The sequence below is a fragment of the Podarcis raffonei genome, chromosome 14 (genome assembly GCF_027172205.1).
Source record: "Podarcis raffonei isolate rPodRaf1 chromosome 14, rPodRaf1.pri, whole genome shotgun sequence".
NCBI classification, from domain to species: domain Eukaryota; kingdom Metazoa; phylum Chordata; class Lepidosauria; order Squamata; family Lacertidae; genus Podarcis; species Podarcis raffonei.
In genome coordinates, this window is record NC_070615.1 from 1937729 (window position 1) to 1961045 (window position 23317).

Consider the following 23317-nt stretch of genomic DNA (forward strand, 5'->3'; position numbering starts at 1 on the left):
GAACGGGTGTACATTGGTGGAGAGGGATGGTTTAATAACTGGCTTTTCACCAACAAGGTATTGCAGATTGCCAATAAAGAGGAGCCCTTTCTATCATGCCTCAAATTAGTGCATTAAATAGTGCATTCCATTCACTTTAATGTTCCCCCTCAGCTATTTTGGAAGGAAGATTTAATGGCATTCCACAAGTGAATCAGTTGCAAAGTTTGTATTTCATGCTACAAAGATTTATATGGTTCTGAAGGGGGTCAAGGCATTCTCTTATCTGGCTCCGCTATCTTTTCTTAATAGAAAATGTAAGTTCAGATTTTATAAGGAATACTGCAATCCAGGCAAAGTTCAGAACATTACAATTCCATTTAATTAAATGACAGAGTTGATTCAGAAACTGCCAGACTGAAAATACACACTTCTCAAAATGGTAGGATCCAGTTCTGGTTATTTAGAAGCTTCCCAAAGGGGACACTGCATATTTCACTAACAACACTGTATTTACAGGTGTTATTTACCATTTCCAAGACAAATGCAGGCACAGCAGATGGCCAGGAAACAGAGGAATTGATTAAGCACCAGGTTCAGGAATTGCCTCATATTTTAAAAGGAGTCTCCCCCACCATGCAAAAAGTTGCAAACTCCCATCTGTTTTCCCTGATGCATCATTCACAAACCAAGAATTAATGCAGCTAAAAGGAGAGGCATGGTTTTCAATAAATAATCATTTGCTTCTTTTGCAGTTGACTAGATTTTGCTTTTGCTGCATTATTTATTACAGCATTGGAAACAATATTATTACTAGCCCATAGCTCTAGATTTAGGCAGTGAAGCTATAATAGCTATATAGTGCCTACAGTCTTTACACAATGAACTTATTGTACCCATTTAGCCAATGCAGCTTCTCCTTAAAATTCCTGGGAAATGCAGTTTGACAGTGCTAAGAATTTCCTACTGGACATTTCTAAGAACATAAGGAGAGCCCTACGGGATCAGACAAAAGGCAATAATCCTCTCTACTGTTGTTCTCCAGCAAGTGGTATTCAGAACCACAGGCTGCATTTGATCCTGGTGGCAATATAGTCATCATGACTAGCAGCCCCAGCGTTTCTGACTTTGTGTAATTTATTTTTAAAACCACCCAAACTAGTGGCCAACACTATGACTTAAAAACAAACAAACACTAAATTCCTTTACTTACAATGGGAAGAGATTATTAGTTTGGAACATGGGGTAGATGAGGCACCACAGGAAAAACATGGAACACTCAGGAGGTGATGGCGATCCAAGATGGAAAGAGACTAACCTTGAGAGTTGCCTTCCTCTACATCTCACTTCACCGGGCAATCACCACTGGGCTTGTTATTTGGACCAGTGGACGCATTTTCAATTTTTCTTATGACAAGCAGCCCATCAGCTATTTTACCAAAGACTACTTGCTTCCCAGCCATCCAGCCACACTTGGAGCAGGTGATGAAGAATTGGCAGCCATTAGTGCGGAGGCCACTATTTGCCATGGACAGCAGGCAAATAGTGTTTCAGCTTGAAGTTTTCATCTGTGAAGGGACCCCGGTAGATGCTCGCCACTCCGGTGCCATCTCCATTTACAAAATCACCTCCATGAAGTCCTTTATGACCCTGTGAAAAGTGCTGCCTTTGCAGCCAATAGGAAAACCATCTTTCCTGAATTCACCTGTGCAAAACTGCCTTGATATCAGGAGTTCCCCCACCAAAGAAAGAAAGAAAGAAAGAAAGAAAGAAAGAAAGAAAGAAAGCTATCAGCCATGTGGGTCCAGAACAGCTTCCCACACACATATGGGCCAAGAGGCATCGCTCTAGGCCTGCAACTCAGTTGTGACCCACTGCCATCATCTGCCAACACTATGACTTGTGGCAGCGAACTCAGCATGTTAGCAATGAGCTCTGTGAAGAAGTACATCCTTTTTCTGTCCTGAATCTCTCAGGCGTTCTGCATGCAACTCCTGTGCCCTACCACCAAGTTCTGTTGCTTCTCCACTAACACATATTCCCTGGTGGAATTCTACACAGCAGGAGAGTGGATGGCATCCTGATTCATACCCAGACCTCAGCATGGAGAGCCCCTCCCAACATCCATCGCTCCCAGCAGCTGCCTGGTTTCTGAACACTGAGGAATTACGATATCTCCTGTTGGAACTTAAAACTTTCTCAACCACCCAACTCCTTTTGGTTTTAGTTTTCCCGCTGCCTTCTCTGAGTTTTCAACAGTAGTTCATGCAAAAATGAGAACAACAAAACTGGTTTATGTCATCCTTCTGTAACTGGAAACAATTAAAATGGAAGCTTAAAAAACAGATAATCCCTTCCCTACAAAATGAAACAGGAATAACAAAACTAGCAGGTGGAGTCAGAAAGTGAAGGGGATCTATCGCCATGAGAAAGAGAGCCATAAAGCAGCTGGTACAGTGGAAGTAATAATTTACAGCTGGAAGAAAAGCAGAACAGCTGGATTACTTCTTGAGATAAGCATGCAGATTGTCAAAACATCTGCCAGGCAACCAATTCAAATTAGTTTACTCAAGGTAAATTGCAACTAACGAGATCATTCTTGACTTTGGCTGCAACAGTAAGTAACTGGGATGGTGACATTTTTGCGTAAGTCAGAAGATTAGTATTGATTGCTCCCAAAATGAACATTTGTGGAAGGCATGATCTGGAAGGCCAAGACAACATCGGTTTTTGCTTCAGAGATGGCCCCATCCGAGCCAAGAATTTACAGGCCCATGGGAAGCATCCATCATGGATTACCTTACTGTGTCTTCTCTGCAGATGTGAAGACTTAAACATGCAACAAAGCCAACGCACTAGGCCATCCGCAAACATGTCTGCTGCTTCCCGTTCTGAAGGATGAGTGTCTGCGGGTTCAACTGACATCATTTATTCAAATCTGGGCAAAACTTTAAAAGGCATATTTTGCCCTGGGCCTCAGGAAATAACATCGCTCACCCCACATTCCTCCAATGCAACCTTTCCATCCTACAGTGTCCCACAGTATTCACAATTCATTTGGGGAGAACCCCCTAAATCCTAGAAATTAAGAAATGGTAGGATTTTGATAATTCGGGATGTGAATGGAGAAGTAGAATGTTATTGGGCTCCAACTACCAACCCTGGATGAGATCTTCACGTCTCGCACTTTGAAGAAGTCACACAATATCCTGAGAGATCCCACCCATCCTGCTCACAACTTCTTTGAACTGTTGCCTTCGGGCAGAAGATATAGGACAATGAAAACACGAACCACACGCCTTCTGAATAGTTTCTATCCAAGAGCTCTGATTGCACTAAATAATGATCTTAGGGCCAGTTGCAAGAAATAGCAAGCAGGAAGTAGGAAGGAATGAGATAGGTTTTAGGTTATGTTATGCCTTTAAATAGGTTATGTTATATTCTGGATTATGTTATGTTTTATAGATTATGTCTGAATAGGATGAGAATGTTGGAGATACGTGCAAATGTGTATGTGAACCCGGTCTTTGGGTGGGTGTTTGATTTTCGTTGTTGTGTATACTGTGTATATATGGACAATGACAATAAATTATCTTATCTTATCTTATCTTAGAAGAATTCCTGAGCTAACCTATGCAGAACAGCCAGGCCAAGCTAGAGTCATTCAGAAACAATACAGGGTCCTTGAGGCCATTGGCAATGCAAGAAAACAGTCCTTGCCCACCCCTCCTGCCCTGAGGTATGAACAGGGACTGGGGGTTTGGAAGGTTGCCAGGGTAACTGGGTGTGAGGTGACAGGAAAAGAGAGTCTTTAGCAAGGTGTGCTGGGAAGAAGAAAGGGAGAAGAAAGACTGAGGTCCATCTTGGGCAGGCAGGCTGAAGGCTGGCCAGGAGAGATGCTTCTTTGCATAAGATTTGCATATGTTGATTTATATGTATAGATATAAATTTAGAAACAATTTCTATGATTTAAACAGAAATACATCTCACCATAATGACAAAGGCTGTAACCAACTGAGTTCTGTGTCAGCTCAGTTTGCTATCCAGTGCTGTTGATGGGCAGGGGCGGAGCTACCATAAAGCATCCATAAAGCAGGACATATGGCCACACAATGCACAATGGTATCGTGGAAGGAAAGACCCTGTTATATCAATTCTCTCTCATGTCAAAAAATCCCCAACCATCAATAAAAAAACACACAGAAAACTAGAGGTTCTATCCAATGTTAGCTCTACTCAGAGTGAACTCCTTGAAATTAATGGACATAATTAACTTAGGTCCATGAATTTCAGCAGATGTACTCGGAGCGGACGTACGCCCCATTCACACCATTTTAAGCATTGTGATACTACTTCAAGAAGGCTTGACTTCCCCCAAAGAATTCTGGGAGTTACAGTTTATCAAGAGTTGTTAGGAAACCATTCCCGTCTTGGAGCTACAGTTCCCAGACAGGCTTAACAGTCAATCCCACTTCACAAGGAACTCTGTGATATGCAGGTTGCTTTTCTCTCTGCAGGGAGGAAGATGCAGACAACTATAGCATTCCCCCCCCCCCCAGGGAAGGTAGTAATTTTGGTTTGGGCAGGGGGAACAGCCAGAGGGCATGGCATTAGCCTGCACCTCTCTGCACCCCACCACCCGACACAACACACTGTTCCACCGTTTAAACTCTGTGCAAGAGAGAGAGAGAGAGACATACAGATACAGATCCTGGTTTGAATACAACTACTGTATAAAGAAATCAAATAACATGGGGAAAGTTTGTGTTTGAGAATGCAGCACTTTTTAAGATGCAACTCCATATTGTAACTGTACTTACCCGTGATGTACAATGTAAGGTTGCACTGCTGTTTTTTTTTCCTTTTTAAATTGTTTAAAAAACACACTTTAAAATCAATAAAATATTATACCTCAAAAGTGTGTGCATGTTTTTTTTACGTCTAGTTTAGTCGTGTCTGGTTTCAGCCTTTTGTCAGGGCTCCAAAGCAGAATGGTGCTTTCTGGGTAATGGCAATGCTTCTGGCACTCCCTTGAGCCTGTTATCTGCAGCAAGGTCTGGGAATCCCAGTATTAGAGCTAGGAATCCTTTCTCAGGGTGATGTCATTGACCATATAGTTGCTGAGCTAAGGGAAGGGATCCAAGTGTTAGGGAAGGGCTGTAGCTCAATGGTAGAGTATCTGCTTTGCATGCAGAAGGTCCCTGGTTCAGTCCGTAACACCTGCAGGTAGGGAAGACTACAGCCTGAAACCCTGCAGAGCTGCTGCCAGTCAGTGTCAAAGATACTAAGCCAGACAGGCCAATGATCTGACACATGATAAGGCAGCTTCCAATGTGTGCCAAGTCAGTGCCCTTGAGAAAGCTGTGAGGCAGTGATGGCCACCAACTTAGATGGCTTTAAAAGAGGACTGAAAAAGTTCATGGAGGAGAAGGCTATCAAGGGCTGCTAGTCATGATGGCAATGCACTGCCTCCATGCTCAGAGGCAGCAAACGCTTAGGAATAGCAGTTGCTGGAAAGCACAGGAAGGAAGAGCACTGTTGCCGTGGGATCCTGCTTGTAGGCTTCTCACAGGAATCTGGCTGGCCACTGCGGAACAGGATGCTGGACTAGGTGGGCCACTGGCCTGATCCAGGAGCTTCTTTTTATGTTCTTAAAGCTCCTTGACGTCATGAAGAGGCAATCAGCCCAGCCCACTTTGTGCATGCATTGCTCTGCTTGATCCCAGCACCATTGCTACTCTACTGCAGCATTTTTGTTGTGGGACCGATACCAGGCAGAGCAGTGAGCAAGGAGTGGTCAAGTGTGGTTACCATGTAATGAGCCCACCCAACACCTCCTAAGCTAACCTACTGCTCTCCCGTATGGCAGAAGACTCAGTCCATCCAGCTTCTGGGGAGGTTACATCTTGTCCTTCACCTTGGGCAGGAAAAGGTCTTGCACTGGCCAGGCAATGGAACTCATGCAGCCAAATGTCCTGGGAAGGAAGCGGGGAGCAACTATGCCCCAAAGCTTCAATACATCTTTAATTAAGGGGCACAAAGAAAATCATCTCATAATATAATTTTCATTGTTATCAACTTGTACAAGGTGGCAGAGTCAGCCAGCCCCACAGAACTGCCGCCTAAGGCAAAGATCAAGATAATGCCATCCCACATTCCACCAACAGAATCCCACTGGACTGGTACCAGTGCCTTCTCGGTAGTGGCCCCTGCCCTGTGGAATGCCCTCCCATCAGATGTCAAGGCAATAAGCAACTATCTTACTTTTAAAAGACATCTGAAGGCAGCCCTGTTTAGGGAAGTTTTTAATGTTTAATGCTGTTTTGTGTTTTTAATATTTTAATATTTTAAAAGTTGGTTGGAAACCCAGCCAGATGGGAGGGGTATAAATAATAAATTATTATTATAATTACCATAATCGTTCTTCTGTGCTTGCAAGCTAAGTTAGGGAACAGTGAGGGGCCTGCTACCACCCCGGCATCTGCTTCACCCCGTCTAACAGTAGGGCTGGCGCTGTTAAAACATCTGCGCTAACTGCCCATCTACTACCAAGACAGGTTCAAGGTCCTTGAATTAATTTCGAAAGCCCTGAACAACTTAGGTCCAGGGTGCCTCAGGGATTGTCTGAACCTTTCTATCATAGCTCGATCACTCATTCTGCTTCAGTCTCTTCAGCCATATTATTCTCCTCTCTCATTAGCAAAGTGTGAGGTTCCACTATGCCAGCATCCTTCACTGTAGATTCTAAATTGATAGGGTTCTTCATTCCTGAAATATGGCCCCTTTTAATAAATACAAAAGTTTGTATTGGAGCAATAGCAGATAAAACATGGTTTAAAACTGTAGCTGCACCACAGCAAATGAGGGAGAATAAAACTGCATGCCTTACATGGTCACACAGAGATACTTTAGAGGTGGGGAAGGTGGTAAAATTATTTTGAACTCCATTGTTAGGGCTTGGCTGTAAATTGGGTGAGGTTCCCTTCCAAGAGTTCCAATTCAAACAAGAGGTGTAAAATCCAACCCTTCCTATAAAGGATTGTGTTGTTCAGGAGAGTGAAACAGAAATGGTAGAAGCTATACATTGAAGCCTGCAAGCTTTCTTTCCTGGCACCATAGAGAATGAGTAATGGCTGGTGAATTGTGGGAAGGAGGAGGTCCCCAAAGTAGCACACACAGTGTTATTGCTTCAAGGAGCAGCAGCAGACTCTGCCCACAGTATGGAACCAATTACCATCTCTGTGCAATTACAACATGGCCTAGACGAGCGTTCCCTGGAGCTATCTTGCTCAGCAAAGAAGTTGGCATGCTCACTCACTGTTCCCATGTGCGTACACACAGGCCGTTGAAATACACAGTTGTGAAAATGACTACTTCCCTTAGGCTGCAATCCTAAACCCACTTAAGTTGGGGAGTAAATCCCATTGATCTCAGTGGAATTTACTTCCAAGGAGACATGTATAGGATTACCCTGCAAGACTGCTATGTCCCCTTCTATAACACGTGTGACAGAATTTTGATAATCCCACCAAGAGGAACTGTTAAAGCTAATTTTTAATAATCTTGTAGCATTATCATCATATGCTGTCATTATGACAGCTTTGTGGCCTACTCAGTCCTGATAGTTTGGGGCAGGGCTCACCAGAACTAGGGTTGCCAAGATTGTTGAAAACTCCAAAGAAATGTAATTTTTTGATTGACTTGCCTAAAATTCAGGACAAAGCGCCACCTTTTGGAAATTCCTCCCAGACATCAATTCCACCTCTGAAATCCCAGTAATGTCAGGCAAAATCAGGACATATGGCAGCCCTACCAGAACTCAGCTCTGGCCCCTCTCAGGTAGGTGCCATTGCCATTCTAAGAGAACAGGGAGGCAAGTTCACTGGTCAGTTCCGCCACCTCTTTTTTTTTTTTAGAAAAATAGCAATGGTTTGGGGGAAGGTTTGGGAAATAACAGCCAAGTTTCTGCAACATGCACTGAGGATTTGTGAATGTTACACAACATTAACTTGAGTGTTAGATGCAGATTTTGCTGAGTGACTTTTTTGTACTGATCCTTAATGGAATATATGGCAATAACAGTTTGAGAACTGATTGCATGAACAACACAGCAAAATTATCAGTTGTGACACGAAGGCCAGGATAAAAAGAAAGGTTCCCACATTGCTTGAATGTGGCCAGTGTGGAGGCCAACCAAACTTTATTCAGGAGGGAGCTCCATAATCTGGGGGACACCACCAAGAATGCCCCGCTCTGCTTCACCAGCCAACTAGCAGTAACTACTGTTGGGACAAACAGGACATTCCTGGCTGATCTTAACAGTCAGTTGGGGCAATACCCGAGAATGCTCTCCTTAATGTCTTTGAATCCCAAGTTGTTCAGGGCACTTTACACAAAAATTAGCACCTTGAATTGGACCTCTCAGCTCACTGGCAGCCAGTGTGGAGATTGAAGATCAGGGTAATATGATCCCCACCCCTCGCCATCTGTGAATAACTGAGAAGCGGCATTCTGCACCAGCTGCAGATTCCAGGCTGTCTTCAAGGCTACCCCCACATGGAGTGCAACTGTAGTAGTCTATACAGGAGGCAATTAGTGCCTTTGATCTGAACCAGTAGAATTCTTCTTGCGACAGTATGTAAAGACAGGAGGTGTCTCCCATGCGCATGTAGGCTCTCTCTTCAGACATTCAAACCAATATGTATACGTCAAGGGTAGAACATGCTGCCAGCATGCTGCTCCCCACCCCAAAGATGTGCTAGTTTTACACAGGTCAAAGTTCCACACAGATCACAGGTGTGACCCACAATGTCCTCCATGTCCTTAAAAGCCCTGACTTGGCACTTGGGTGATTTATGAAAGAGGTCCAGCGGACTGAGAGAACGTGATGGGATGCATTGTTTTCCTCCCTGCCTGAGGTTGACAGATCACAATGGGCCATGCTGTTTTTCTTAAACACATTTCAGCTGCGTTTATAAGAGGATAGGAAGAGAGGCCTTAACAATATGGAAGCATCCTTACATTCAGAAGGGCAATATGTATATATTAATCAGGGTTAGGAGTAAATATTTGACAAAAATCCATAGCTGATCTGTTCTCTCTCTATGTGTGTTCTCTGAAAGCAGAGAGGAAGGGGGCCTCTCCTGATCTGGTCTGCTGGTAGGAGGAAAAGTACCATAACTTCCTGCCAATAATAAGAGAGGTAGTTGATTTGTATTGCTTGTCAGCAGGTATCTAATATTAACCTGCAAGTGTTTTTACACATCCTTGGAGGAAACTCTGTAAGAATATATTACTGCAGGGGCTTCAGAAATGTACACTCAAGCCCTGCCAATGCTTTGCAAAGAGAAAATAATCAACATCTATATCGTACCTTTTAATTAAATCTGTTTCTAAGCAAATAGGTCAGCCATGAGGCTTTAAAAGCAATCCGAGTCTCAAACACACTGACTTCCAACATTTATTCCTCAAACAGACTGTATTGCATAGCACAGTTTGATTGCACTTTTTGTACAGCGCCTTAAAAAATTGATTTTATAAGGCATTAAACAAACAAACAAACAAACAAACTGATTGTAAAAATGCAGGGACAATATACCTAGCACCAGTTTCACAACTGAGAGTAGTCAATCAGCCAAACCATTGCACACTAGGTTACCAGTATTTGTATCAAAAGAATCATGGAGTTGGGAGGGATCTTATAGGTCATCTTGTCAAAGGTCCCATTTGCACCATACATTTAAAGCACCATGATACCACTTAAAAAAGTTGTGGCTTACCCCAAAGAATCCTGGGAGCTGTAGTTTGTTAAGAGTGCTGGAAGCTGTTTGGAGACCCCTGTTCCCAGGGCCAGCCCATGCATGAGCAGAAGGAGGCAGCTGCCACAGGCAGAAGTATTCAGAGGCTGCCTCTGCCAGAGTGATCCCCCACCACTGCTGGAGAAGTAGCCGTGGCAGCTTCCAGGTTCCAGTGAGATCCTGCAAGTGCCCACAAGATCGCACAGAGGCCTCACGAGATCTTGCCAGAAGCTGCAGCCGCCTGACCCTGGTAAGCAAGGCTTGGTCAGGGGTGGCAAGGGGGCAGGCAGCACGCACCCAGGGTGGCTCGTTCCCATTTCACCTCACATGGCGAAACAGGATGCCCCCCCCACTTGTTTCCCTAGCAGAGCTACACTTCTTAGAATGGTTCAACCCCCCCCTTCCCAGAGCAATCTGGAAACTGTAACTCTGTGATGGGAATGGAGAACTCCTAAAAAGCTCTCAGCTCCCTGAACAAACTACTGCTCCCTGTATTCTTTGGGAGTGCTAAAGTGGTATGAAATGGATGGTTGGGCTTTGGCTCCACTCCCTGCTTCATGCAGGAAGCCCAGAGCTGGCGTATCCATATCAGATGGTTGCCCAGCTTCTGCTTGAAGGTCTCCAAGAAAGAGAGCCCACCATGACCCCTCCAGGATCCCACTGCCAAAGTGATTGTACTGTTGAGACATTTCTCCTGACATTCAGCTGAAATCTCTCCTCCAATTACTTAAGCCCATCAGATCCACACTATTGTCATTGGGCAACAGAGAATACGTCTCTTGGCTCTTTCATGAAATAGCCCCTCAATATATTTGAATAGTGATGGGGTGAACACCCTGCATTTGGGCTCAGAAAGCCAAAGAGGTCCTATTTTAAGGAGTGACCTCTAAAATACCACACCCATGTTAATCCACTGCACTAAAAAATACCCCAAATGAAGAGTCCTGTTAATCTTGAAGATTAACACATTTGGTGTGGCAGAAGGGGAGACTTCCGGGGTCGGCGCCATCGGTAATGGCGGATTCCCTCTAACTTTGAGGGATTCAGCTCTGCGGAAAACGGGTCTTGCCGCTACGGCGAAGCGGGGACCCTTCAAAAAACCACAGGCGGGTGAAGCCTGTGATCGTGGGACTCGGCGGGCACCTTCAGCGCCCCCCCAATTTGCAAAGGAACCCGGCTCCGGGCTCCGGAGCGAAACGGGGTGAGCGGTGCGGTGCTGAGAGTCAATTGCTTCTTCCGTGGAGTGAAGCCGCACAGCTGTTGCCGGAGAGCGCTGACTTTTTTCCTGTGACAATTCGGCTATCAAAACAACTACCCGTGAGTAGGTTAAAGCTAAAGATTTGAAAATAAGGGAAGAAAAAGTTCTAATTTGGTACCGAAGCGGGAAGGCTTAAACAGGAAGTCCGCCTTCCGTTTCTTGTAAACAGATTAAAGCAAAGAACTCCTAAGCTAAGACTTGGAAAATTGTTTGAAAAGGACTTAATCCTAACATCAATACAAGAGATCTCCCTCCCTGAGCTGCAGGAGAGGGGAGGGAAAAGGGAGAAGTATTTTTTCCTGCAAAAAGAGAGGAAAGGAAACAAAGACCACCGCTTAATGCCTGGGAACGGGCTGTCAATGGGCAATAAGATTGCCGCATTGTGAATTGCGCTGTTTATGGACAATGTAACTTTTTGACAGCTAACTCTGCAAGAGAGATACTTTGTTTTTGACTGGTTTCTCCGGACTCTAAGGTAACTGTAAATTAACTGAAATTGAAACTGTTGCTTATTTTGTTAAATGGGGGACTTGGAAGAGTTATTTTAATGCAACAAGTATTGACTGTTACTGTGTCCCCCTAGAGGAACTTTGAAATTGTTACAACTGGCCAGGGAATTTTCCACTTTAAACTGGCCAGGGGAATTTTCCATTTCAAAACAAACTCCGGCTGTGGGATCGACCTTGAGCTTCAGATAAAGTGTTATGGCAGACTCGCTTCAAGAAAAAACAACAAGGTCTGGTAAATCGTGGCAGCAGCGAAGAGTATCAGCATCTGGCCCTTCTGTACCACCAGGGGCAGCATCTGTTCAAGCTAAGTCAAAAGGAATGGCATCTGAAGATGTTTTAGCTTTGGCATTAGGTAAAATCAATGAATCTTTGGAAAAACTAAGTAAACAAGTAGCTGAAGCAACAACTAAAATTGACCAAAATACTACAAGCATCAATAACCTGGGACAGAAGGTGAACTCTAACACAGAATCTATTGAGAAATTGCTACAGGAATCTACTTTGACCCGAAAGACAGCTGAAGAAGCAAAGGAAAAAGCAGTGGATGTAGAGGAGAAGATACCACCGATATGTAGGCAACTTGAGGACCACAGGTCGATGTTGTCTATGATTGAATTGAAGGAAAAACAAACAAATTTAAGGATCAGGGCCGTACCTGAACTTGAGAAAGACAAATTAAGTGACTTTCTTATGCAGGAATTTGCAGACTTTTGGAACCTAGATTTAGAGAATCAAGATTTCAAGATAGTAAGTGCTTTTAGGCTTGGAAGGGGGGGGGAGAACAGGGTGAGAGACTGTTTGATTACCCTCCGAACAAAAGAGGAGAGAGATAAAATATTGAGTCTGCATTTTCAGAAGACCTTGGAAATACATCAATCAAGAGTGGAGATATTTAAAGACATTCCGAAATACCTTCTGGATCTTAGATCTAACTACGGAGATCTGGTTGCCCTGCTGAGAAGCAATAGAATTGTTTTCAGGTGGGAATTCCCCCAAGGCCTATCTTTTAGTTTCAAAGGAAGAAAGATAAAAATAAGATCAGTGGATGATAAAGAAAGATTTTTGAAAGAACACGGAGAAGACCGGCAGAAAGAATCTGGAGAAGAGCCAAGAGCACTAAAACCAGGAATACTAGACATAGCATCACTACCCTTTGAATTGGACAACTCAGAGAAAGTGATACCACCGACAGAACAAGAACAATTACTGGGTGCAGTTGGAGGAAAAGTAAAGTAACTACGCCATGGCTCTGCAACTATTAAGTTGGAACATTAATGGTTTTAACTCCCCGCAGAAAAGGAAAAAAGTCTTTCATTTATTGAAAAAGGAACAATTGGACTTGATTTGTTTACAGGAAACACATGTGATAAGGCTACATAGAAAAGTATTGATCAATAAAAGATTGGGCCAAGAGTTTATTTCATCGGATAAGGTTAAAAAAAGAGGAGTAGTGATTTATGCAAAAGAGAGCCTATCACCGAAATTTATTTTTAAAGATGATCAAGGAAGATTTGTGGCAATTGAAATTCAAACACAAGGAGAGAAATTTTTGATAGTAGGAGTTTATGCACCAAATGAGGGGAAATCTGAATTTTTTAAAAAGTTGCATGAGACATTGCTGGACTATTTGGACTACAACATCATCATGATGGGAGATATGAATGGAGTGGTATCTACCAATATGGACAAGGCACAGAGACAGGTAGTCACTAAGGACGGCAAAAACCTTTTTTGAGATGACTAACAATATGGACTTAATTGACATTTGGAGAACAAAGAATCCCTTGGGTAGAGAGGGAACTTTCTTCTCTGAAGCCAAAATGACATGGACAAGAATTGACCAAATTTGGATAACTAGAGGACTGGCTCCTAAGACTAGAAAAGTGGAAATTTGCCCTAAAACTTGCTCCGACCATAATGCTGTGAAAATGGACATGAAACTAACACCAATTGGCTCCTTCAGATGGAGGATGAATGACACCTTGTTTAGAGACGAAGAGGTTACCAAGAAGGCCCAAAAAACTTTGAGAGACTACTTTGAGATAAATATGAATACTACCATTGAAAAAAGAGTAATCTGGGACGCAAGCAAAGCGGTTATGAGGGGGTTTCTGATTCAACAGAATGCAATAAAGAAGAGAACTCAAAATGAGAAAAAAGATAAAATTCTGGAGAAAATAAAAGAGGGTGAGAAGAAATTGAGAGCGAAACCAAAGTCACAAGAGATTCTGAGAGAAATAAAGTTATATCAAGTCCAATATATGAAAATGATGAATCAGGAAATAGAATGGAAAATTAAACAGATGAGACAAAGGACATTTGAATCGGCTAATAAATGTGGGAAATTGTTAGCCTGGCAAATGAAAAAAAGACAAAAACTGAACACCATTACAAATTTGGAAGTGGAAGGAAAGAATATACAGAATCCAGTGGAAATTAGAAAATGTTTCCAGAGGTACTTTAAACAGTTATATACACAAGGGCCACAGAAAGAGATTGATATAGATCAATTTTAAAAAACAAATGGATTACAAAAAATCTCTCAAGAAAACAAGTTAATGTTGAACTATAAAATAACAGAAAAGGAGGTAGAAGGTGCCATCCAGAATATGCAGCTGGGCAAATCTCCAGGGCCGGATGGGTTAACTTCAAAATACTATAGATCTTTGAAAGATTGGATAATTAAACCACTAAAGGAAGTTTGTAATGAAATTTTGGAGGGGGAAAAAGCACCAGAGTCGTGGAAGGAAGCTTACATTACACTTATACCGAAAACTGAGTCTGAAAAGACACAACTTAAGAACTACCGCCCCATATCCCTGCTTAACGTGGATTACAAAATTTTTGCAGATATTTTGGCTAAAAGATTAAAAAAAGTATTAGTGGAAGAGATACATAAAGACCAAGCTGGCTTTCTCCCGGGTAGACATCTGTCTGACAACACAAGAAATATAATTAACATTTTGGAAAAACTGCGAGTGAACATTAATACTAAAGCAGTTTTAATATTCGTAGACGCGGAGAAAGCTTTTGACAATATTTCTTGGAGTTTTATGAAGAAAAATCTTCAGGGGATGGGGGTTGGTCAAGGTTTTGAAAATGGTATAGGTGCAATTTATTCAGAACAAAAGGCTAAACTAATTGTTAACAACGTGGTGACAGAGGAATTTAAGATAGAGAAAGGGACATGACAAGGTTGCCCAATTTCCCCACTGCTTTTTATTTCGGTCCTGGAGGTTTTGCTAAATATGATCAGAAGGGACCAACTGGTTAAAGGTATACAGGTCGGAGCCAAACAGTACAAATTGAAAGCTTTTGCAGATGATTTAGTACTGACATTACAGGAGCCAGAATCTAGTACTAAAAGAGTATTGGAACTGATTCAAGAATTTGGTCAAGTGGCAGGATTTAAGTTGAACAAGTTAAAAACTAAGGTTCTCGAGAAAAATCTAGCACCGATTGAGAAAGAGAGGTTTCAGAAGGAGACAGGCTTAACAGTGGTTAAGAAAGTAAAATACCTGGGGGTTAACATGACCGCTAAGAACTTAAATTTATTTAAAGATAATTATGAAAAATGTTGGTCAGAAGTGAAAAAGGATCTAGAAATATGGTCAAATTTGAAGCTTTCCTTGCTAGGCCGTATTGCTGCTATAAAGATGAATGTATTGCCAAGAATGTTGTTTTTGTTTCAATCATTGCAAATTTTGGACAAAATGGACTGTTTCAAGAAGTGGCAGAGAGATATTTCTAGATTTGTCTGGCAGGGCAAGAAGCCCAGAATAAAATTTAAAATATTAACCGATGCAAAGGAAAGAGGTGGATTTGCCCTGCCAGACCTTAAACTTTATTATGAATCAGCAGCATTTTGCTGGCTGAAAGAATGGCTGCTTCTTGAGAACACAGACATTTTGGATTTAGAAGGTTTCAATAACGTTTTTGGGTGGCATGCATATCTGTGGTATGAGAAGGTTAAAGCCCATAAAGCATTTAAAAACCATATTGTCAGGAAAGCATTGTTTAATGTCTGGATAAGATATAAAGATTTACTTGAAAATAAAACCCCAAGGTGGCTATCACCGATGGAAGCGAAGGCTCAGAAAAAGCTCAATATGGAGGCCAAATGGCCGAAATATTGGGAGATTTTGGAACAAGAAGGAGAAAAACTGAAATTGCAGAGTTTTGAGAACCTTAAAGTGCGAGATTGGCTTCATTATTATCAAATAAGGGAGGCTTACAATCGGGACAAGAAAATTGGCTTCCAGGTGGAAAAATCAAAATTGAAAAAAGAACTGTTAGATCCCAAAACTAAGATTTTATCAAGAATGTATAACTTGCTGTTGAAATGGAACACTCAGGATGAAACGGTGAAATCTGCTATGATTAAATGGGCACAAGATGTTGGACATAACATAATGTTGGCTGACTGGGAACAGTTGTGGACCACAGGTATGAAATTTACAGCATGTAATGCCTTAAGAGAGAATATTATGAAAATGATATATAGGTGGTACATGACACCAGTCAAGCTTGCAGAAATCTATAATTTGCCCGACAATAAATGTTGGAAATGTAAAGAAAATGAAGGTACATTCTTTCACCTCTGGTGGACGTGCCCAAGGATTAAGGCTTTCTGGGAGATGATTTATAATGAAATGAAAAGGGTATTTAAATATACCTTCCTGAAGAAACCAGAGGCCTTTCTCCTGGGCATGGTCGGCCAATTGGTGTTAAAGAAGGATAGAACTTTCTTTATGTATGCTACAACAGCAGCAAGAATACTCATTGCAAAGTATTGGAAGACACAAGATCTACCCACCCTGGAAGAATGGCAGACGAAGGTGATAAACTATATGGAATTGGCGGAAATGACTGGCAGAATCCGAGACCAGGGAGAAGAGTCGGTGGAAGAAGACTGGAAGAAATTCAAAGACTATTTACAGAAACATTGCAAAATTAATGAATGTTAAAATGATGTCGGAATGAATTTAAGTGGTTTTAGCAGCAATGATAAAAAGGAGTATGTAAAAGTGGATTGTTAATAGGTGAAAATGTAAAGCTATAATATATTAAGATAAAGAATTAAGATAAAAACAAAGAGGGAAAGGATTTGCTGAAGTAACCATTTGAACTGGAATACAAAAAAGGGAGGTGTGAGGAGGTCAGGGAAATAAGTGAATGAAAGGCAAGATATGGAAAGATGGATTTACTTTTAACTGTTTTTATTTTTTCTGTATTTTGTACTTTTTGTTTCTTTTTTTATTTCTATTTCTTTTTTACTTTTGTAACTCTTTTTGAAACTTTAATAAATATCATTTTAAAAAATAATAATAATCCACTGCACTAAAAAATACCCCAAATGAAGAGTCCTGTTAATCTTGAAGATTAACACATTTGGTGTGGCAGAAGGTTTCATGGGCCTATAAATCAATAAGGACCATGTCAGAATATGTATTTAGGAAGTACAAGAGCTGGTGTTCAACTAAGTTCTGATCCATTCATTAGTCCAGGTCAGTTTGCATCCAGTTCCTTAGGTAGCCCTATTCAGCAGCTTCAGCCCTTGAAGGTGTCTTGTTGCAGGATGGTGACAGGGATGGGGAACCTCAGGTCTAGGGACCAAATTCAAGCCTCCAGGCTCCTCTATCCAACCCTCACGACTCCCCCCAGACCACACCTGCTTTCCTCAGGACACACCAATTGCCAGCCTGCTTTGTGCTCTCCTCCCAGTGTGCTTCTGGATGGGATGTGTCCTTAAAGTGTTTAGATACCTCTCCCTTTCCTTGATGGAGAAATTTATATGGTGGAAGGGATGTAAAGCAAGACGCCACAGACTTTTGAGGTGGTGGTATGGCAGCCTGCTGGTATTCAAGACAAGAATGGCATCCCTTGTTCCACCTGCTTTTGCCTCTGCTTCCACACCCCCCCCAGCAGGCCCTTTGGTTCCTCCCCCTCGCTTTAAAGTCTGCTGCAGGATATGCTGGGGGAGTGAAATGTTCCCCACTGGTTTCCACTGTTTTGTTTGAACTATTTATTCTGCTTTTATCTTGTGTTTTTATCTTGAGAACCTCCCTGAGAGGTTTTGGTGAAGGGTGGTATATAAATATTATAACAACAACAACACCAAAAAAACCACATCAGTTGAATATTGTGTGGCGGGACAGTGAAAGCCACACTATGTTGCCCAAAGGTAGAAACTTCCCTTACCTTCCGCAAAAGGTTCCCACTCATAGAATCTTCCCATAAAAGGCTTGTTGTTGTAGGAGGAGCACTGCAACTCTCTGATGTTTCTGTTCTCAGGACACGCCTGTCAAATAAGGAAGAATTAGATCAGAAACATGTGCAATTGACATGACTGCTGACATTCTCTCATGCATTAATGATAGATCACATTATAGACAACTGTATAGGAATAAAGAAAAGAACAGCATGAGGAAAATAGAAAGATATTTAAAAGAGAAAGAGGTGCAAAAGATCCCGACAGAAGCAACAGAAAGGCTGAACACCCCGATTGATATCGAGGAGATTAAGGAGGTAATAACAGAATTGAAAAATGGGAAATCCCCAGGACCAGATGGGTTTACAGCAAGGTATTATAAAGAGTTGAGAACAGCTCTGACGACACCATTAAAAGAAGTAATGAATAACATCTTAAAAGAGAGAGAGATTCCTGAGACATGGAAAGATGCATTTATAACTTTTATTCCAAAAGAGGATGCGGACCAAACACAAGTAAAGAATTACAGACCGATTTCCCTATTAAATACGGACTACAAAATCTTTGCAGGAATAATGGCAAAGAGATTAAAAAAGGTTTTACAAGTAATCATTCATGAGGATCAAGCGGGTTTCCTTCCTGGCAGACAGATGAGAGATAATGTGAGGAATATAATAAATATTTTGGAATATCTGACAGCCAGGAACGAGAGACGAGCAATGTTAATGTTTGTAGATGCCGAAAAGGCATTTGACAACGTGTCATGGGACTTTATGTTGAAAAATATTGAATATATGGAAATGGGGAATGATTTCTTTAATGGAATTAAGGCAATATATACTGAACAAAAGGCGAAATTGATAGTAAATAACGTGATAACAGAAGAAATTAAAATATCAAAAGGCACTAGACAGGGCTGTCCGCTCTCACCTTTGCTGTTTATAATGGTCCTGGAGGTCTTTCTAAGTTTAATCAGGAAAAATGAAAGGATAAAGGGGGTGACAGTAGGCCAAAACGAATATAAAGTTAAAGCCTTTGCCGATGATTTGGTTATAATGGTGGAAGACCCGATGAACAGCGCAACTGAAGTGTTAGAGGAGATTGAAAAGTTTGGTGATGTGGCAGGCTTTAAGTTAAATAGGAAAAAAACTAAAATTATAATCAAAAATATGGATCAAACAAAGATTGAAGTGCTGCAACAACAAATGGGTATTGAAATTGTTAAAAAGGTTAAATATTTGGGAATATGGTTAACTCCAAAAAATATTGACTTGTTTCAAAATAATTATGTTCCGGTGTGGAATGGAATTAAGAAAGATCTGGAGGGATGGGGAAGGTTAAAGCTATCCTTTTGGGGTAGAATTTCAATGGTCAAGATGAACGTGCTCCCAAAGATGTTATTTTTATTTCAGATGATCCCAATATTAAAAGGAGTAATGATTTTTAAGGAATGGCAAAGAATGATTTCAAGATATATCTGGCAGGGCAAAAAGCCGAGAATTAAATATAAATTACTAACAGATGCAAAAGAAAGAGGAGGCTTTGCCCTGCCAGATTTAAAGTTATACTATGAGGCATCATGTCTTTGCTGGATAAAAGAATGGATAAAACTTAAAAATACTAAATTACTGGATTTAGAGGGTTTCGATATCAGATTTGGGTGGCATGCGTACTTATGGCAAGAGAAGAAAAAGGGTTATAAATCGTTTGAAAACCACATCTTCCGGAAATCGTTAATGGAAGTGTGGGACAGATATAAGAATATACTAGAAATGGGGGTCCCACACTGGTTATCCCCATTAGAGGTTATGGGAGTCAAGAAAATTAATAAGAGGAGTAATTGGATTACTTATGGAGACTTGGTGGTAAAAGAAGATGGGAAATGGAGATTGAAACCATATGAGCAAGTAAAAGAACATGTATTTGATTGGCTGCACTACTATCAGATAAGTGATATGTTTAAAAAGGATGTGAAAGAAAGAGGGTATAAAGAAAAAGACTCGAAATTTCAAACAGAAATTGTCAACAATGATTGTAAGATAATTTCAAAAATGTATAAAATTTTATTGGAATGGCACACGATGGATGAGGAAGTTAAAGCAGTAATGATCCACCGGGCCAGAGATTTAGGGTATAGTATAGATTTGGAAGATTGGCAAAAAATATGGAATGAAAACTTGAAGTTTACAGCATGTACTACGTTGAAAGAGAACGTCATGAAGATGGTATACAGATGGTATATGACGCCAGCTAAATTAGCAAAAATGTACAAAATTTGTAACAAATGTTGGAAATGTGGGGAGAAGGAGGGTACATTTATCCATATGTGGTGGGAGTGCAAGAAAGTGAAGGGATTCTGGGAAATGGTATACAATGAGTTAAAGAAAATGCTGAACTATAGCTTTGTAAAGAAACCAGAGACCTTCCTATTGGGAATAACTAAAAACGATATAAATAAGAGGGACTGTAAACACTTTCAGTACGCAATAATAGCAGCGAGAATATTGATGGCCCAAAGGTGGAAGCAGGAAGAGCTACCAACTCTGGAAGAATGGAGAGCAAAACTAACAGACTTTGCAGAACTTGACAAATTAACTGGAAAAATCAGATTTCAAAGAGACCATAAGTTTTTAGAGGACTGGGGAAAATTCAGAGATTATTTGAAAACTGCATGTGAGGAAAATACAACGCTAGTGTGTTTCAAAGAAGCTTTGTGAAAAAATAAGGAATATCGCAAAAATGTAAAAGAGGATAGAAAAATGTATTAAAAGGCGATACTATAATTAAGGAATGTGAAGATAGGAATTTAATTATGGATGATTGTCAGAGGAGTTGAGGGAGGTTCAATAAGTTAAAATATGTGATGTTAAAATTGTATGATTGGAGATATTATGGAAAAACTTAATAAAAAATTTAAAAAAAAAAAGGAAGTGTGATCTCAATTATTTGTGAGATATCAATTTTGGTGCATCAGAGCCAGGGCTTCTTATACATATGGAAATTACAAACAGGCTACGCTAGTATTATGGGAAGGTTTGCTTATTTATTGGCTTTCAAAAACGTTCTCAGTGTTATTATTGTTATGTGTTTTTATTTATATGGAAAAATCAGTAAAAACATTTTTTAAAATATGTTGGATTTCAAACGTACATATTCAGGAAAAAACATAATATCTCTTATATGTTTGCATGCAACTCAGTAAAGACAAAGGCAAGTCAAAGAAAATGCATAGTAAGATATCCTCTGTGACATAGAAACAACAATATGCCACAATATATTTAAGTTATGTACAGATTATGGGGCAATTTATTACAGGTCTTGGTGGCTACTGTGGATTTCTGTGTCTCCCCCCCACCCACAGTTTCTTACTGTCTTGGAAAGCTGTAATCAGAGGCAAAGGGGAGGTTGGAAGTGGGGTGCTGCTTAACCTTTTCTACTCCTGCTATTTGTTTGTTAAGCCCGCCCACCAGCAGCAGCCATTTCCCCACTTGTAGGTGAAAAGTATTTGACCCTCAGCACATCTCTCAGTCTACCGCTTCTCTTCAAAGTAATTTACTAAAATGCATTTTGAAAACTACCCCTGCAGACCTGTCCATTGTTTGGAGCTTTTTGGCCAAGTGCCCTGAAAATGCCACCACTCTCCCAGACACTTGTGAGTTCAGACTGGTTGGATACCTGCAAATGAGCACAGCTGTTCCAGACCTGTGCTGAGATGACACGTTTGGAAAAGGAGCCACGTGGGTCACTTTCTAGCCAAAACAACCTCAAAAAGCAATTAGAGCCCTAAGTCCTTGCACGGTCTAGCTTGCATGGCCCTCTAGAATCTGGCAAAAAACGCTCCCCCACCCCCAGCCACTCTAGCTTTCCTGGATTTCCCCAGGTCAGGCATGGGTTTGCCGGCTTAACACTCATTAGGATTTCTGGAAACTAAATGCAAGGAGTGAAAGGGAGGAAAAAACCAGCTGATGTATCACTCGAGAAAAGTCCATCCTTCTGTGGAAATTATAAATTGGGTGAGGGGGAGGTCTTAGTCTTACTCTTATATTTCCCCCAATAATTTTGCTCAGCTACAACCTGCAGCTGACCAGCTGCATCCTGGCTCATGGAGGACCCCAGTATAAACTAGGAATGGGGGAGGGATTTGATTTGTTTGTACTTTAATAGGAAACTACCCAATTTGTACTTCTTGAACCAGTATGCAAACTGAAACACATCTACCCTTTCATTGCACTTTGCTGAAATTTGCAGTGCAGTTCCCCCAACCAAACTATGCGGACACAAATGCATATATTCATGAAAACAGCAGGCACAAATGTATTATATTGGGAGGGGGGAGGCCATCTCGGTCAGCTCAGTCAGGGGAGCTGCTGGGCAACAGAGTGGTCGATAGACCAGCAGCATCCCCAAACTGTCCTTGTAGCCTAACACGAGGTGCAGACCTTTGAGGCCCTTCCCAAGTGTTATGTACTGAGTTGAATGGGATCAAGAATGCAGCAGTCTGGTCCTAGAACAATAGGATTCAGAATGCAGCAGTCTGATTGGTCCACAGGAGCCACCCAATCCAGCTCCAGGTAGAAGAGAATCCGCAACCTGATTGGCCAACAGGAAAATCCTGGAGCTAGCCAATCACATGGGGCCCATTGTGTAAATAATGTATATAAGGCAGACATTCGGTGGGAACTTCCATTCCTCCTCACCACTATGAGCTGAATAAAGAGCATGAAATCCACTCTCGACTCTAAGTGTGCTGGTCTAGGGGGGAGGTTACCGTGGGGCGAGGTCCAGGACCTGAGTTGAGGGTCGGCAGACAGTCCTCCTTGGGCGAAGCGGGGTCCACAGCGAGAAGCCGGGCAAGGACAGGAACTCTGGGGGAACAGGACTGGATGCTGGCCGAAACAGCTCTTTAACGACGTTGCTCCCGCAACCTGGTACCGGGCTGACTGGCCTTTATCTTCTCTGAGGCCAGGGGCGGTCCCGGCTCCCAGGAGACCCGCCTCTCCTGGCCTTAAGGCGAGCACTCCTCCTGGGAGAAACCAGTTCCCTTCGCCTCTCTGCCCTGAGCCTCTGCAGTTCAGGAGAGGCTGAAGGGTTACTGGACCCAGGGGGAGACTCACCTGTAGGCACTGAGTCCTCAACCACCTCTGGAGCCAGAGTGGATTCACCTGGTGCCTGCTCCTGAGGATCTGGCACAGGTGCAGGCGCTTCAGAATCAAGGCCCTGCTCCAGTTCAGCCGGCCCTGGAGGCGGGGACTCCTGTGCAGGCTGGGATTCCTCCAGTTCAGCCTCTGAATCGGATTCCCAGGCCATCACACCATCCCCCCTCAATCGAGGGTCTGGACCCGGCTTGCTGGGGTACGCCGCATGGAAATCTCGGAGGCAGGCAGGCGCATGGACGTTGACTGCTGGTTCCCAGGAACGGTCCTCCGGTCCATACCCCTTCCAGTCTATGAGATACTGCAGCTTTCCCCTGCGGTATCGGGAGCCCAGAATGCGTTCCACCTCGTACTCAGGCTCCCCCTGAACCAAAACTGGCTGCGGTCAGGGACGGTTCGGGTGGAACTCG

General features: G+C 42.1%; 1 protein-coding gene across 4 annotated transcripts in view; it reads right to left on the minus strand.

Annotated features, from left to right (window-relative positions):
- THSD4 (thrombospondin type 1 domain containing 4) overlaps positions 1–23317 on the minus strand; it is a 507461-nt gene that overhangs the window by 304285 nt on the left and 179859 nt on the right. For all 4 annotated transcript variants that reach the window (XM_053364384.1, XM_053364385.1, XM_053364383.1 and 1 more), the window contains one exon: positions 17745–17844. In XM_053364384.1, the coding sequence (XP_053220359.1) occupies positions 17745–17844 (100 nt within the window). The remainder of the gene's footprint in view (positions 1–17744; positions 17845–23317) is intronic.